This window comes from Thamnophis sirtalis, unplaced genomic scaffold (assembly GCF_051295495.1).
Source record: "Thamnophis sirtalis isolate CommonGarterSnake01/CBP01778 unplaced genomic scaffold, rThaSir2_p1.2 scaffold_3, whole genome shotgun sequence".
Classification (NCBI taxonomy): Eukaryota; Metazoa; Chordata; class Lepidosauria; order Squamata; family Natricidae; genus Thamnophis; species Thamnophis sirtalis.
This window is the reverse complement of record NW_028261383.1, coordinates 14,465,410-14,479,873: the sequence shown is the minus strand read 5'-3', so window position 1 is coordinate 14,479,873 and position 14,464 is coordinate 14,465,410. Positions and strand designations below refer to the sequence as shown.

Sequence of the window (14,464 nt, the reverse complement as noted above, 5' to 3'; positions counted from 1 at the left end):
CTTTTCACAGTGGGCATATCAACGTGTGTAGGAATCGATAATTTATGGGCTTTGTTAAGAGTTGTGGCTCTCTGTTCTCTATGTTGGTTTTTGTCTGAGTGTGTACTTAACAATGCTGTATTTAATATGTAAAAATAGGTCAATCAACAATATTAAATACTGAGGAACATAACTATAGAGAAAAAGAGAACACTTAACGTCGATCTGGAATCTTAGATCAACTGAAAGAATACTAACGATCTCAAAAAGAAGCCAAAACTAATAATAAATAGATTCCTTCAGACTTAAGTAGCACTGAATATCTTAAAAAGAAATATAAATTGAAAAAATCCTTGAATTTCATTAAAATATGTGAGATATCTGGGCAGATCTCTTAGCCTTCTTGGGATAGGTAAAATAGTCCATGCAAATATGTCACCAAATGCTCAAAACCTGCTCAGCTGTATATATATAGTCACTACTCCTGGAAACACCAAACCTGAAGTAGTCTGAAGCAGCCTGAAGATAACGAATGAGACTTTGTCGAAACGTCGCCAAGACATCTCCAATTCTACGCGGGAGAAAACCCGAACAACTAGAGACCTACATACTAACACCCGCGAAAACCTCAGAAAACATATATATAACATATATATATATTAGATTTTTACAACCCCTGGTAAGCCCCAATTATGGGAGGAAGCTAACTGCTTCCATCATCTGTCAATCGGCTCGTCACAAGAGTCCATCATGACAGAAACCCAATGTTTTTTACTGTTGCCTTTGTTATATTTGTGTTTTTTTTTATTTGTGCTGATAAATAAAGGGAGACTAGATGGAAGCAGTTAGCTTCCTCCCATAATTGGGGCTTACCAGGGGTTGTAAAAATCTAATAGATACCTTTCACCCTGGCTTCGCTGATAACGGATAAGAGCCTGTGGCCTAATGGCTAAGAAGTCTGCCTAGTATGTAATATAGCCCAGGTTCAAATCCCAGTAAGGGTATGGCTAGCTGATGAGAGCTAAATAGCTTGAAATAGATCTATACTAGCCTCCCTTTATTTATTTATCAGCACAAATAAAACAACAACAACATATATATATATATATATATATATATATATATATATATATATATATATATATATATATATATATATATATATATTGTTGTTGTTGTTATATAAACATTTTTTCAGGATTGCTCTAACCCATTCAGAAGAATTCTTGAAATTCTTGTATTTTTGTAAAAAGAGATTCAGTAAAGTATTTTTATTGTATATTTAATACATTCCAGGGTACAATTGACACAATATTGGAAAATGCTATCCTTCCTTTTTGCTATCCAGGACATCAACCAGAATCCCCACTTCTTGCCCAACATCACTCTGGGTTACAATGTCTATGAAAATTATTTCAATGCAGGGAAGACTTCAGATGCTTTGCTGGACCTGCTTTCAGATGGGGAGGGCAACGTTCCCAACTATAGTTGTGGGAGGCAGAGAAACACAGTGGCTGTTCTGGAAGGGGCTGAAACTGGCTTCTCCATCCAGATATCATCCATGTTGAGGCCCTACAAAATCCCACAGGTGAGTCTTTGCTGGGATGAGACATTTTAATTGTGCAGAGGTCCTTCTGGGACAGAATTGGTATCCTTCATTTTGGCTTTCATGGGTCTCAGATAAAATACCACTTGTCAATCATCCCAACTTGGTCAGTTGGGAAAGAAACACTCTCAGATCCATTGTTAGTGAAAATACACTTTACTAATCCAAGCGGTTACAGGAGAAGCAAAGCTGGATCTGGGATTTTCACGCGCAAAGCATATGGTTAACTTTTCCCTTACTCCAACTCCCCCCCCCCCCCTGGTTATCAATGAGTATCAGATTAGGTCCTAACAAATTGTTCGGGTAACAATTTTCACAGGCTGGATGGTTCTGTATTCCACAGTGTGGAACTCACAGGATGGCACAATGCATAGTTTTCCTTCCTCTCATGCTAACTCTGCTGTTGTGACTCAACTCCCCAAATATGACCAACCCTCTGAAGTTAACTCAAAGATTCTTTTATTAGGAGCACCAGCAGCCCTGGCAAAAAAGTTTCTCTCTCACAGCAGGATGATAAGTCCAGCCAGCCAGAAGATGAATAGTTGTCTGCCACATCTATTCATCTCTGCCCCCTGCCTTTCATCCCCAGAGCTAGGGTGCAGCTTCACTAGCAAGGGTGGCTCTTCCATCCCAAGGGCTGCCCCACAGATTTCCACTGCTCTCCTCTCCTCTGCCTTCCGTGCATTCACACATCAGGCACTGGACCCAGCTGTTCTTGCTCTTCCTCATCAGCCACCATTTCTCCTCCTCCTCCCCATTGAGTATGGCAGCCTGATAGCAGGCAGTGCATGAGGTAGCAGGATGGCAGACCTGATACCACTTTTCCTTCTTTTTCAGATTAGTTACAATTTTGTTTCGCAGATTCTGAAAGTCAAAGCTAAGTTTCCTTTCTTCTACCCAATGCTTCCCGCTGAAGGGTTCCAGTATTCAGGAATGGTCAAACTCCTCCTCCATTTCAGGTGGACTTTGGTTGGTCTGATTGCTCCGGAGAGTGACCAGGGGCAGAAATTCATGACAACGTTGACCCCCCTGCTTATACAGAGTGGCATTTGTCCAGTTATATCACAACGATTCTTAACTACCACTCGTAAGATCATCATAGAATTGCCTCCATATCGCAATTGGAGGCAAGTGAATGTCTTTCTTTACGCTGCAGAACTTGATTCGATCAATGCAGGACTAGCAATTTTAGACTGGGTACAGCAAAGGATTAAGGAACCTGCTGCAGGAAAAGTCCTGGTGACCTCGGTGCTCTGGGACTTAACTTACTATTTGACTGACCAGGGACTTTCCTTTCATTTCATGCATAGCATTGTTTCCTTTCTTTTGAAGACGAATCAATTGACAAAGTGTGGTGGGTATTGGAAGCATTACATCTTCATGAAAAACTTCGCAGAGAAATCTTTTATGTGTTCATACACCAAGGATATCCATTCTGTAAAGATCTGGGGTCGGTGCAAAGAAAGAGATGAACTGGAGACTCCATCCCTGGAGAAGAGGGATCAGATTCTGTGTCTGGACAACTATTTTATTTACAAAACCGTCTGGGCTGTCGCACAAGCCTTACATGCAGCTGATTTGTCCAGATCCAAGAGGACAAAGATGAAAGGTGATAAGAGCTTGGAAAGTCCAAGGCTGAAGGCTTGGCAGGTATTTCTTTTCTCTCCCGCAGCCTCCCGCAGCCAAGAATCCTCTTCATAATTGTGAGAACATCGCAGCTCTTCTGAAAAATAGAAATCATTTTTAACAAGAAACAAATTGAATCCCATCTTTCCATTCCTCCTCCTTGGGAATTTCCTTCATTTCTTTTCCCTCTACAGTCAGCCATGACTTACCCGAAGAACCCAATTTTCAGTTAGCTCTGAAGGTAGAAAGGAGAGGAGCAGGGGTGGGATTCTACTGGTTCGCCCAAACCGGTCCGAAACAGTAGAATCCCACCCCTGCTCCTCTCCTTTCTACCTTCAGAGCTAACTGAAAATTGGATTCTACTGTTTCGGACCGGTTTGGGCAAACCAGTAGCTCCGACAATCAGCTGGGAGCGAACCAATTTGCTCTGATGATCAAGTGGGCATGCCAGCATGCCCCTGAGCTTTACTGACCTTTATCTTTTCAGCTGAGTCGCTCAGCGGAGCAGATTGCTGCACCTCAGCAGGTAATTTTTCTCTAGACTGCGCACACACAACACACAGCGAAGCACGTGTTCACTGAATCGGTTATTAAACTGGTAGGACTCCACCACTGGAGAGAAGGATGTTTGCATCTCTTCCTCCTGAGTGAAGGAGGACATTTCTCTGCAAAAGAGAGAAGGTTTTGTCCATCCATGATTGGCACAGGAATGTAGGCTCAACATGAAATCCACAGCAAGATTTGTAAAACTCTCGAGTGAGAGCTCCAAAGGGTCCAGTCTGCCGTGTCTTTGTCATGTATGTTCAAATGTTATTTACTTAGAAAAGTGTAGAAAGACCATCAAGAAGGATTTATACTCCTTGCAGACAGCTGGTCATTTGCATTCTTTTAGAGAGTCGTTGAGGCCACCTGGAGGTTTATCTGTGTCTTCAGGGTCACCTGAGTGGTGCAAATGAGTGTGAAGCCTCCTTGGAACTTCTGAAAGGACTCCTGTGTTGTAGACTGGAGACAGATGATGTGGTATCCCTCTCCCTCTGCTGAGAGAGGGATGTTCAATTTTGACACAGATGGTTTCTTTAACCCCCTCTTTCAAACCAGTGGTCCTCTCTGTCCAAAATGTGGACTAAGCTATCTTCAAAAGGGTGGCCTTTGTAAAAACTACAGTCAGTGAGTGCTTTGCCTCGATTCTCTGATACTAAAAAATGACCTATCTAGATAGGAATCTTTCTCCCCCAAATGATTTGTACGACTTCCACCAGTTTTAGCTTTCTGCAGCATTCACTAAAAGAAATGCAAATATAAAGAGTATTACATCCTGTAAGTACTGTGCTGTCATCACTTTGCAGAGGGCTTTTCACACTATTTATGCCTTTACTACTTACAGTACTTCTAGTAGTATTCTTTTCCTAGGTTTCATTCAACATGGGATTTGGGAGGTTTTTTTTTAATAAAATACAGATGTTATATTTAAGAATGGAATGAGCATGTATATTTAAAGGGGGATATTTTGGGCATCTATTTTTAAGCTTTTTTCAAGATGTTCTTGGCGAAAGAGCAATGTGTACAATAAATGCCTTGTTGTGTTTATAAAATTGCAGTTTACACATCTTTGCTTAGCAGCTCAGTTTTGAACTAATGTAGTATACAAAAATAATTCTGTCTTCCCATTATAAATAATAGTCTCTCAAATATAATAGTGTTTGAAATAAATAAATAATGTCTCTGCTTAAAAGGGAAAAAAAGAGTGGCCTTTGTCTTTTAAATGCAAATGGACTGCTGACTCTTGTCCTGATGGGGTTTGTTCCCTATATTGTGCCATGCATTTATAAATTGATTGACGAGCGGTGTCATCATGAAACAAAGAGTCCAGGGAAATCTGGACATCTTGTCTAAACATTCCCATTTTCTTTTCCATTCCAGCTTCATCCCTTCCTTGGGAACTCTGAGTTTTACAATGACTCCATAGATGGAGTGTATCTGGATGAGAAGGGAGATTTGACAGCGGAGCTAAACATTGTCACCTGGCTGCTTCATAACAGGTCATTTGCGAAAATGATGTTTGGCAGCCTAGAAAAAGAGAGGTCCCTAAATTTCAAATTTAGGGTCAATCCAGAGAGTTTGGCAGAGATGGATGAGATGAAGAAGGTGAGGAGAATCTTCACTTCAGTCTCCATGAATCTCTTAATAACAGAATTGCTTTCTTCGGAGAAAGATTTTCAATGTGAATTTACATCCTCCAAGAGAGGCAACACATTCTTTGCTTAACTATCAGTCTGGCTGTGAGAAAACATACCCCTAATTCTTTAAGGAAACGATTCACTGGTCTTCTATGAAGGGAGGTATATTTGAGCCAAGTTAGGTTTGAGTTCATTTACCCAAAGGGAAAAAAATTGTAAAAGTTTACCTTGAGCAATTGAATATATAAATGTAGAACCAAAACAAAAATGGAAGAAAAAAGGAAGGAAGGAAGGGAGGGAGGGAGGGAGGGAGGGAGGGAGGGAGGGAGGGAGGGAGGGAGGGAAGGAGGAAGGGGAAGGGAGAGAGGGAATAATAGGATAGGATAGGACAGGACAGACTAGAATAACAGAGTTGGAAGGGACCTTGGAGGTCTTCTAGTCCAACCCCCTGCCTAGGCAGGAAACCCTACACCACTTCAAACAAATGATTATCGAACCTCTTCTTTAAAAACTTCCAGTGTTGGGGCATCCAGAACTTCTGGAGGCAACTTCTGTTCCACTGATTAATTGTTCTAACTGTCAGGAAATTTCTCCTCAGTTCTAAGTTGCTTCTCTCCTTGATTAGTTTCCACCCATTGCTTCTTGTTCTGCCCTCAGGTGCCTTGGAGAATAGTTTGACTCCCTCTTCTTTGTGGCAACCCCTGAGATATGGGAACACTGCTATCATCAGGAAGGGAGGGAGGGAGGGGGAGGGAATATACAACCAAGTGGATTGTTGAGCTCTTTATAGAGGCTTCCATTTTAACAAAGTTAAGCGAACTGAGGACAACCAAACCCTCTAGAAATTAAATCATAAATCACTTACTGAATGGTCTTCCTCCTTTTGCTCAGTCCCTGCCTCCATCCAGGTGTGTGGAAAGCTGCCATGCCGGATTCATGAAGGTGGCTCAGGAAGAAAAGCCCATCTGCTGCTATGACTGTCTTTTCTGTGCAGAAGGAACCATCTCCAGCATTGAAGGTGGGTGGCACCAAAGGAAAGGGGCAAACTTTCTTTTCTGGGAAGACCACCTACCCCCCACACACACTTTTTCCATGAGGGCATGTTGACAGTCTTTTTAGCCATTCGTATCTTTCATTTTCATCACACTTTTCTATTTTCAAATTGTTATTCGCCGCATTTCCCTTAAAAGTGGGAAGCTCCCGGACATAATGTCATGGGGGAAGGAGGTGAGTGAAAAGCAGAAAATCAGGAGTTTGTGCTGGAGCTTCCTGTCTTAGTGGAAAGAAGTGTTAGAAAAAGGAAAGCTTGAAAGCCGAACTCTTCAACCCACTCCAAACTCAACTTAAGGTCCGCCTCCGTCTTATTTTTCTCAGGCCATGCTAAAAGAAGTGTTTTCTGCCATTTCTGCTCAAACGTGTTGTCCTAAGCGGCCCTTCAAAGGCACATGGTGGCTCTGTGGTTAAGACGCTGAGCTTGCCGATCAGTTCAGCAGTTCGAATCCCTAGTGCCACGTAAAGGAGTGAGTGTAAGACAGAGCATTTGTTGGCTGAGATTTGGAATTGCCAATTGTTTGGCCATTCTGACACATAGTCAAGGTCTTTCTGAAGAGTAGTGGCATTGTTGGTGGTGTTGAATAGTTTTACATCCTCAGCGAAGAAAATGCAGTTGCTTGTAATATGATCACAAAGGTCATTTATATAAAGTAAAATTCATGTAAAATTTCTGATCAGTCTTTAAAATCAAAGGGATGATCAAAGGGAAGTGATTCTTCCTTTGATGTCTATATATGAGCAAGAGAGGGAAAGAACCAGGGGAAACTACATATAAGGACAATGGCAGATCAATCAGTAAAATGTACATCACCAGAACTAAAAGTGGAAATGCCCTTTCAAAAGAATCAGACTTGGAAGAGACCATTGAGCACATGAGTCCACTCCTTTACATGTCAGGAAATCAAATTAAGCTTCATCAACAGCTGGCAGCCAGCCAATTTGAACAGAGGGTTTTAGCATTTAACAAAACAAGGAGCTTTAAGGGAAATGTTACTCTTGCCCTTTTCAGATGCAGAACAATGCAGCTATTGTCCAGCAGATCAACATCCAAACAAGAATCAAGATCACTGTATCCCAAAGATTAAGACTTTCCTATCCTATCAAGAAAAATTAGGGGTCACCTTGACTTCTATTGCCTTGCTCCTCTCTTTGATCACATGTTTTGTCTTGGGAACCTTCATTAAATTTCAAGAAACTCCCATAGTCAAAGCCAACAATCGTGACCTCTCTTATATCCTTCTTCTTTGTCTCCTGTTTTCCTTCTTCACCTCCTTCTTGTTCCTTGGCCAACCAAATAAAGTCACCTGCCTTCTTCGACAAACAGCCTTCAGCATCATCTTCTCAGCTGCCATTTCTTCAGTCTTGGCCAAAACCGTCACAGTGGTGCTGGCCTTCTGGGCCACAAAACCAGGGAATAATGTCCAGAGATGGCTGGGAAAGAGTTTGGCCAACTCCATTGTCCTTTCATGCTCTGGTTTCCAAGTTGTTTTCTGTAGCATCTGGTTGAGCATTTCCCCCCCCTTTCCTGACTCTGATATGTACTCGCAATCTGGAGAGATCATTCTACAGTGCAATGAAGGCTCTGTCACCATGTTTTATGGGGCTCTTGGTTACATGGGGTTCCTGGCCACCATCTGCTTCACAGTGGCTTTCCTGGCCAGGAAGCTTCCTGGATCCTTCAACGAAGCCAAGTTGATCACCTTCAGCATGCTGGTCTTCTGCAGTGTCTGGGTGTCCTTTGTGCCCACCTATCTGAGCACCAAAGGGAAGTATATGGTGGCTGTGCAGGTCTTCTCTATCTTGTCCTCCAATGCAGGACTTCTGGGATGCATCTTCATTCCCAAATGTTTCATTATTTTCCTAAGACCAGATCTGAATACAAAGGAACATGTGATGTCAAAATAGCATAGAAAAATGAGTTTTGGTAAATACCTTCCAAAATTTCAGTTAATAATTTTGACAATCAAGCTTTGATATTTTAATCTCCCATTTATTTTTTTTAAAAAACCTCCAGAAAACTTTTTTTAAGTCATGGTAGAAAAGAACAGTTTTTAAAAAAAATAATTTCACGTTTTCTCATTCCAGTCAAGTCCATAGAAAATTATGTGACTGTGTATGAATGCTTGTTACGGCCTCAGAGACAGATTCCAAGACATACGGTAATATTGCATATTACCTAGAACTTTTCCTGTAGATTCAGCAGATAATATATCAAGCGCTGATGCCCTTTAAGATCCTTCCCAGGTGAGCATTAATTCCTCTTTACCAAACATGAAAGCCTAGAAAGAGGGATGAATCCCCCAGCTTCAGAGTTCTTTGCAAAACTTACAATAGCTCACAACATTCAGATCAGCCGAGCATCTAACAAACAGAGAGCTAACAGTCATTCTGGCTCCCTCTTATGGCCGATTGAGGAAAACAGCAACGAATCACATTTTACAGTATGATTTAAAGAAACAGGTACAGCATTGTTACATGATTTATATATTGCCAACCCAACCATTAGAATTATATTCCTAACCCAGGGCAATCTGTCACCGCATAGCAGCAAAACACAAGCAAATATAAGATAGCAGCTGACAGAGAACAGCAGAATGGCTACTTTCTACTCAGAGTTCATTAGTTACAAGATGGGTGGTAAATAAATTCAATAAATAAATAATAAATAAATAATGTTTTCCTATTTAAATATGAAATATGAAATACTGCTACAGTAGCTGAAAATATCTGTCAAAGAGATCCAAATGTAGAAAGTTAGCACTCACCCCTCTCCTAGAAGAATGAAATATTTTGAGAAAAGGCAGAATATTATATTTCCCTGGATGGGAAATGGAGAAACATGCTCTTGGAAAGCATCCCCCATCTTTCTTAATAGCCCTTAGCAGATGTCAGCACTTAAGAGATAAAGAGATAGATAGCTCTATTCATAGGCAAAAATTCCCTGCAGGTCTGAACTAAGGTAGGGTTAGCCCTCAGCCATAATAGGAATCACTCAACAAGCCCCTTCATGGTATCAGCCAAACTTTAACCAAGCTTAGCTCAGACAAACTCCTAGGATTTGTACATGGCACCTTGGGAGTCTGACAACAGCCAACAGAATACATGTTCTTGCACAGGAAGAGGAAGTTCAAGTGCAAAGCCCAAGAGAAGGTATAAAAACCTGTCACTCCCAACTCCATGTGGTCAGCTGCACCATAGAACCATGTGCTTGGTGGTTCTGCTTCACCATGCCATGTTTCCATTGTCTTTCTCCCGGCTTCGAACTGAACCAGGTGGATATTTCTTCCAGCACAAACAATGCCCACCTTTAACCTATTCAGGCATGCAAGTTACAGTGTAATGAACCATAAATGGGAAGAATAAGACTTTATCTATCTTCCAGCTCCCTGTTGGCAAGCTCTTTTCTAGTGGATCTTGTTACTTTAATGCAGCTTTTCTTAATATTTTTCTTTCTTTCTGGATCCCTTCCTACATTGAAAGGTTGTGGAGGACCCTAAAAGAGCTTTTACTTGTATGGCTTATACTTATCAATACTGATTGTAAGATAGTCCTCACTTAACAAAAATAATTGGGAATCAAAACCCATCGCTAAGGAATGTGGTTGCAAAACGCAATGTTCCATGATCACTACATCCTAAAGAGAGTTTCTCAACTGTGGCAACTTCAAGAGTGTGCACCAAAAGTGCCTTTTCAAAAGGCAACTGAACTTTCTGTTTTTTTCTTGGAAGACATTTTGCTTTTCGTCCAAGCACCTTCCTCAGCTCTGACTGGATTGTGGCTTTCCACTCCCCACCATCCAATCAAAGCTGAAGAAGCTTCTTGGATGAGAAGCGAAAAGTCTTCCAAGAAAAAAAAAACAGAAAATTCAGTTGCCTTTTCAAAAGGCACTTTTGGGACAACCATGATCTGGATTACTGAGAAGCTCCATAGACCAGGGAATTCTGGGAGTTGAAGTCCACAGGACTTAAAGTCGCCATGGTTGAGAAATGCAGCCATAGACATTCAAGAGTGTGGACTTCAATTCCCAGGAGATGAAGATCCTCCATCTATGGAGATGTCTATGTTGATTCTCAACCATCCAGGTAAACTGGATTTTTTTTTGTTTTTCCTTGAAGATGTTTCACTTCTCACCCAAGAAGCTTCTTCAGTTTTTTGAAGAAGTTTCTGGGATGAACAGAACTGAAGAAGCTTCTCGGAGGAGAATTGAAACGTCTTCAAGGCCAAAGAAAGTCCAGTTTGCCTTTTGAAAAAGCACCTTTGGTTTAATTCCCAGAATTTCCACAGCCAGCAAGATTGAGAAACACTGTTCAAGAGGAAAGGGGGAACAGGCAGTCCTCGACTTGAGTGCAACATTTCCGTTGCTAAGTGAGACATTTGTTAAGTAATTTGCGCCATTTGACCACCTTTCTTGTCTCCCTTGTTAAGTGAATCACTGCAGTTGTTAAAGTAGCAATTGTTAATAGCAATAGCAGTAGACTTATATACCGCTTCATAGGGCTTTCAGCCCTCTCTAAGCGGTTTACAGAGAGTCAGCATATTGCCCCCAACAATCTGGGTCCTCATTTTACCCACCTCGGAAGGATGGAAGGCTGAGTCAACCCTGAGCCAGTGAGATTTGAACCGCTGAACTGCTGATCTAGCAGTAGCCTGCAGTGCTGCATTTAACCACTGCACCACCTCGGCTCTTGGCCAGTGAAACTGGCTTCCCCATTGACTTTGCTTGGACGGTCAACATAGGTGATCACATGACCCCGGGGCACCACAACCGCTGTAAATAAGAGTCCGTTGCCAAACGTCCCACCGTCATAAATATAAGACTGTTGCCAAACATTGTTCCTATGACCACGGGGATGGTGCAACAGTCTTAAAGTTTGAAAAATGGTCATAAGTCACTGTTTTCAGTGCCATTGCAACTTGGAACGGTTACTAAACCAACTGCTGTAAGTCGAGGACTACATAAATCTAATCAATCCATTCAGCTTTCCATGAAAGACTCCTTCTCCCGGAATAGCTCCACCTATCCTTGCTCTTCCAGATACGTGGGTATCTTTTTAAAACATCCCAATAAGAGATAAAGATAAATAAATAAAACCAACGCTACACTATAAAGACCCCGGAAGGCAGACTTTGCTTGCTGCAACTCGGCTTCGGAAGGGTTAAGGGCAGGTAAGAGGGGCAGAAGGGGGGTCCTCCAAGGACAGCCCCTCTTTCGTCTGTTTCCATTTCCTGGGCTGCTCTTGCTGCTGCGGTCTCGACATCTCCGTGGAGACCCTAGAAGAGCCCGAAGAGGAGAAGAAAATGCGGGGACGGGGCGAGAGAGGTTCCCTGAAAGCAGCACCCACTTCCGGTCCTCCTCCATCCGCCACTTCCGGTAAAATCTCAGGAGTCCCCAGGCTCTTCAATCAAGAGTTAATCGGGGCTTCTGGTCCTCTGATCGAGCTCGATTCCCGGCGACTTCATAGACTGTTGGTGGAGTTTTCATGGCAGCGGTGGAAAATTTGCTTTTCTCTAGGGTCTGCGTCTGCGTTCTCCTAGTACGGTCTGCAGCCCTGGGCTCTCCTGGTGGTCTCCTTTCCAAGTCTTCACATAGCTGTCCTCTTGCTTATTTTTCTTGAAAGCAAAGCAGATTGGAGGAGGTGATCTTGGCTCCTAGGACCCGGCTGGTGCCGTGTGCAAATGATCTAAAATACACACATAATTGCATGCATACTATCTTCTTATGCATACGTAGCTACACATGTACACACTAGCATCAACAAATTCTTTGTCTTCTGCCTCGCTTTTTCCTAGTCAGAGACTCTGTCACCTTTTCGTGTATTTCTTAGATATATTGCCCAATAAATGCAATATACGTATATTTAATTTAATTTTATTTATTATTATACTGCCTTACAGCTAAAGCACTCTGACTGGTTTATAATTACAAAATGGAAGGGTTGGAGATGCCGTACTGTCAATATTGCTCTTACTGCTGATCTCTTTACTCAACATCAAAAAAGTCACATGCAACAGGCACTATAAATATCACACACATAACAGCTCACACTTTGCTAGAGAGAAGTTCCCTGAGAATGGGCTCCGGCATGAGTCGGAAAGACAAAACCTCTGGTCCTGGTGACCAACCCAGATTGGATCCTGCGATCTCTCTACTGCAATGTTTCTTAACCTTGGCGACTTTAAGTCCTGTGGACTTCAACTCCCAGAATTCCCCAGCCAGCATAGGATTCTGGGAGTTGAAGTCCACGGGACTTAAAGTCGCCAAGGTTGAGAAAAACTGCTCTACTATTTCTGAATTTTTAATTTGATGTTCCACTTTGAGTTTAACTGCTACCTGGCAGCCACCCTGCAGATACTAGCTCTCCACATGCCATTTTTGTACACAGTTAATGTTTCTCTAGGTGCAACTGGCCCAATTAGTTTGTGGGTAGTTATCATCCAGCCCTCTCCCAGAAAAATGAAATATCCTAGGAAATATTGAAAAGGCAGAATATTTCTCTGGATGTGAAAAGAAAGAAACATGTTTTAAAAGACAGAATAGTTGCCTGTAGCTTCCTGCCCATCCCCACTTTGTCAATAGGCCATTGAGAAGGCCAGGCTAGCCCACTTTACATAATAAAGACTTCTCCACTGCAGCTGCAGGGGGAAGGGATAACGTTGGAACTTTACTCAATTCTCCACATGGCATCTGAGAACTCATCTATACCTGGATTCAAAACACAGCCCAGAGAGTTGCCCCTGCATGGCCCTATGGGAGTCTGACAACCAATCAGAATACATTTCTTACACAGGAACAGGAAACAGAGAGGTGGGACTAAACAAGGTATAAAAAGCCTAGCAAGCCCCTCCAGTCCTTCTCTCTTCTTCTCCACCAACATTGAAGCATGTGATCACCTTTTCTGTTCAGGACTCAAGCATTGTGGTCCTGTCCACCATTAAAACCATCTTTCCAAGCAGCCTCCATGTCTCCAGTGTCTTCTTCCCCACTTGGAGCTGAACCCAGAAGGACATTTCTTTCAACAAGTTGTTGCCTCAAAGACTTGCCACCATTGAGTGCTCTGGAGCAGCAAAGGATCCCGAAGTAGCAACTTTTTTCTAGTTAAAACATCTCAGCGGCTCACTGCTAGTTCCAGCATCTCAGGTACTCCTCCCTACTTCCTTCTGGTGTTCTGGCTGGCTTGGAGTGGCTTGGCAAATAAGGAAATAAGAGGAAGGAGAATACAGAGGCTGCAAAAGGAAGGAAAGGATTACAGGTACTGTTCTGGAGTGCCTGGAAAAAATAGAGATCAAGCGCTTTGTGGATCTACCAGAGGATTGTGGCAGCCCTTCAAATACTGGAATGCTGCTATCATGTCACCCCCAATCCTTTTCTTTACAGTAGCCATACCCTGCAACCGTTCTTCGTATGCTTTAGTCTCCAGGCATTTAATCGTTTTAGTTGCTCTTCTCTGCATCTGTTCCAAAATAACCAAAGTCATAAAATTAGCAAGTGATAGCAAGCGATCAAATCTGAGAATAATGTGTTGAAAGCTGTGTTTCTCCCCCCCCCCCAAAAAAAAATTGCATAATGACCAGCCCTTAATTTGCTTCGATGATGCCTTAAACTGGCTTAGCTCAGCGGGGGCTTCAAATACTCGGCTCGGAAAGGGTTAAGAGCACAGAAGTGAACCGCTAGAGCGGTTAGAGACCCACTATGCCTGCTGCTCTTCCGGGGTCGGGACAGGCCGCTCTTGCTTCTGTCGCCTCCTCTGGTAGCAAGTGGTTCGCTCTCCCCCTGGCGGCGGATTTGGGCGGGGAGCCCCGCAGGGAGGCTCTTTTTTCTCCGTCTCCGGATTTTTGCCCAGCCGCTACTCCACCCCCGAGGGCTCTCAAGTACCCCAGCCTTTCCTCCGGGGTTTCCTCCAGGCGCTGATGGGAGCTAAGCGAAGTGGGAACACTTGTGGCTCTGATAGATGCGTGTTGTGCCTTTGCACGTGGGAAGGGTCCCGGGTACCTGCGTGCAAGCCCTTTCCCACGAGCTGTGTGT

At 42.8% G+C, this 14,464-nt stretch overlaps 1 protein-coding gene across 1 annotated transcript; it reads left to right on the top strand.

Annotated features, from left to right (window-relative positions):
• Window positions 1–1,300: 1,300 nt before the first annotated feature.
• Window positions 1,301–8,346, top strand: LOC148047247 (vomeronasal type-2 receptor 26-like). The gene is made up of 3 exons (XM_087708003.1): window positions 1,301–1,567; window positions 6,280–6,406; window positions 7,451–8,346. Exons 1-3 carry the CDS (start codon window positions 1,301–1,303, stop codon window positions 8,344–8,346), a joined length of 1,290 nt encoding a protein of 429 aa, XP_087564129.1.
• The last annotated feature ends 6,118 nt before the right edge of the window (window positions 8,347–14,464 follow it).

Bases quoted from the DNA above. Each gene is read 5' to 3' on its own strand.
- LOC148047247 (XM_087708003.1), top strand. From the start codon at position 1,301: ATGCTATCCTTCCTTTTTGCTATCCAGGACATCAACCAGAATCCCCAC. The intron at 1,568-6,279 runs GTGAGTCTTTGC...CCTTTTGCTCAG, and splicing joins GGCCCTACAAAATCCCACAG to TCCCTGCCTCCATCCAGGTG. The intron at 6,407-7,450 runs GTGGGTGGCACC...TGCCCTTTTCAG, and splicing joins AACCATCTCCAGCATTGAAG to ATGCAGAACAATGCAGCTAT.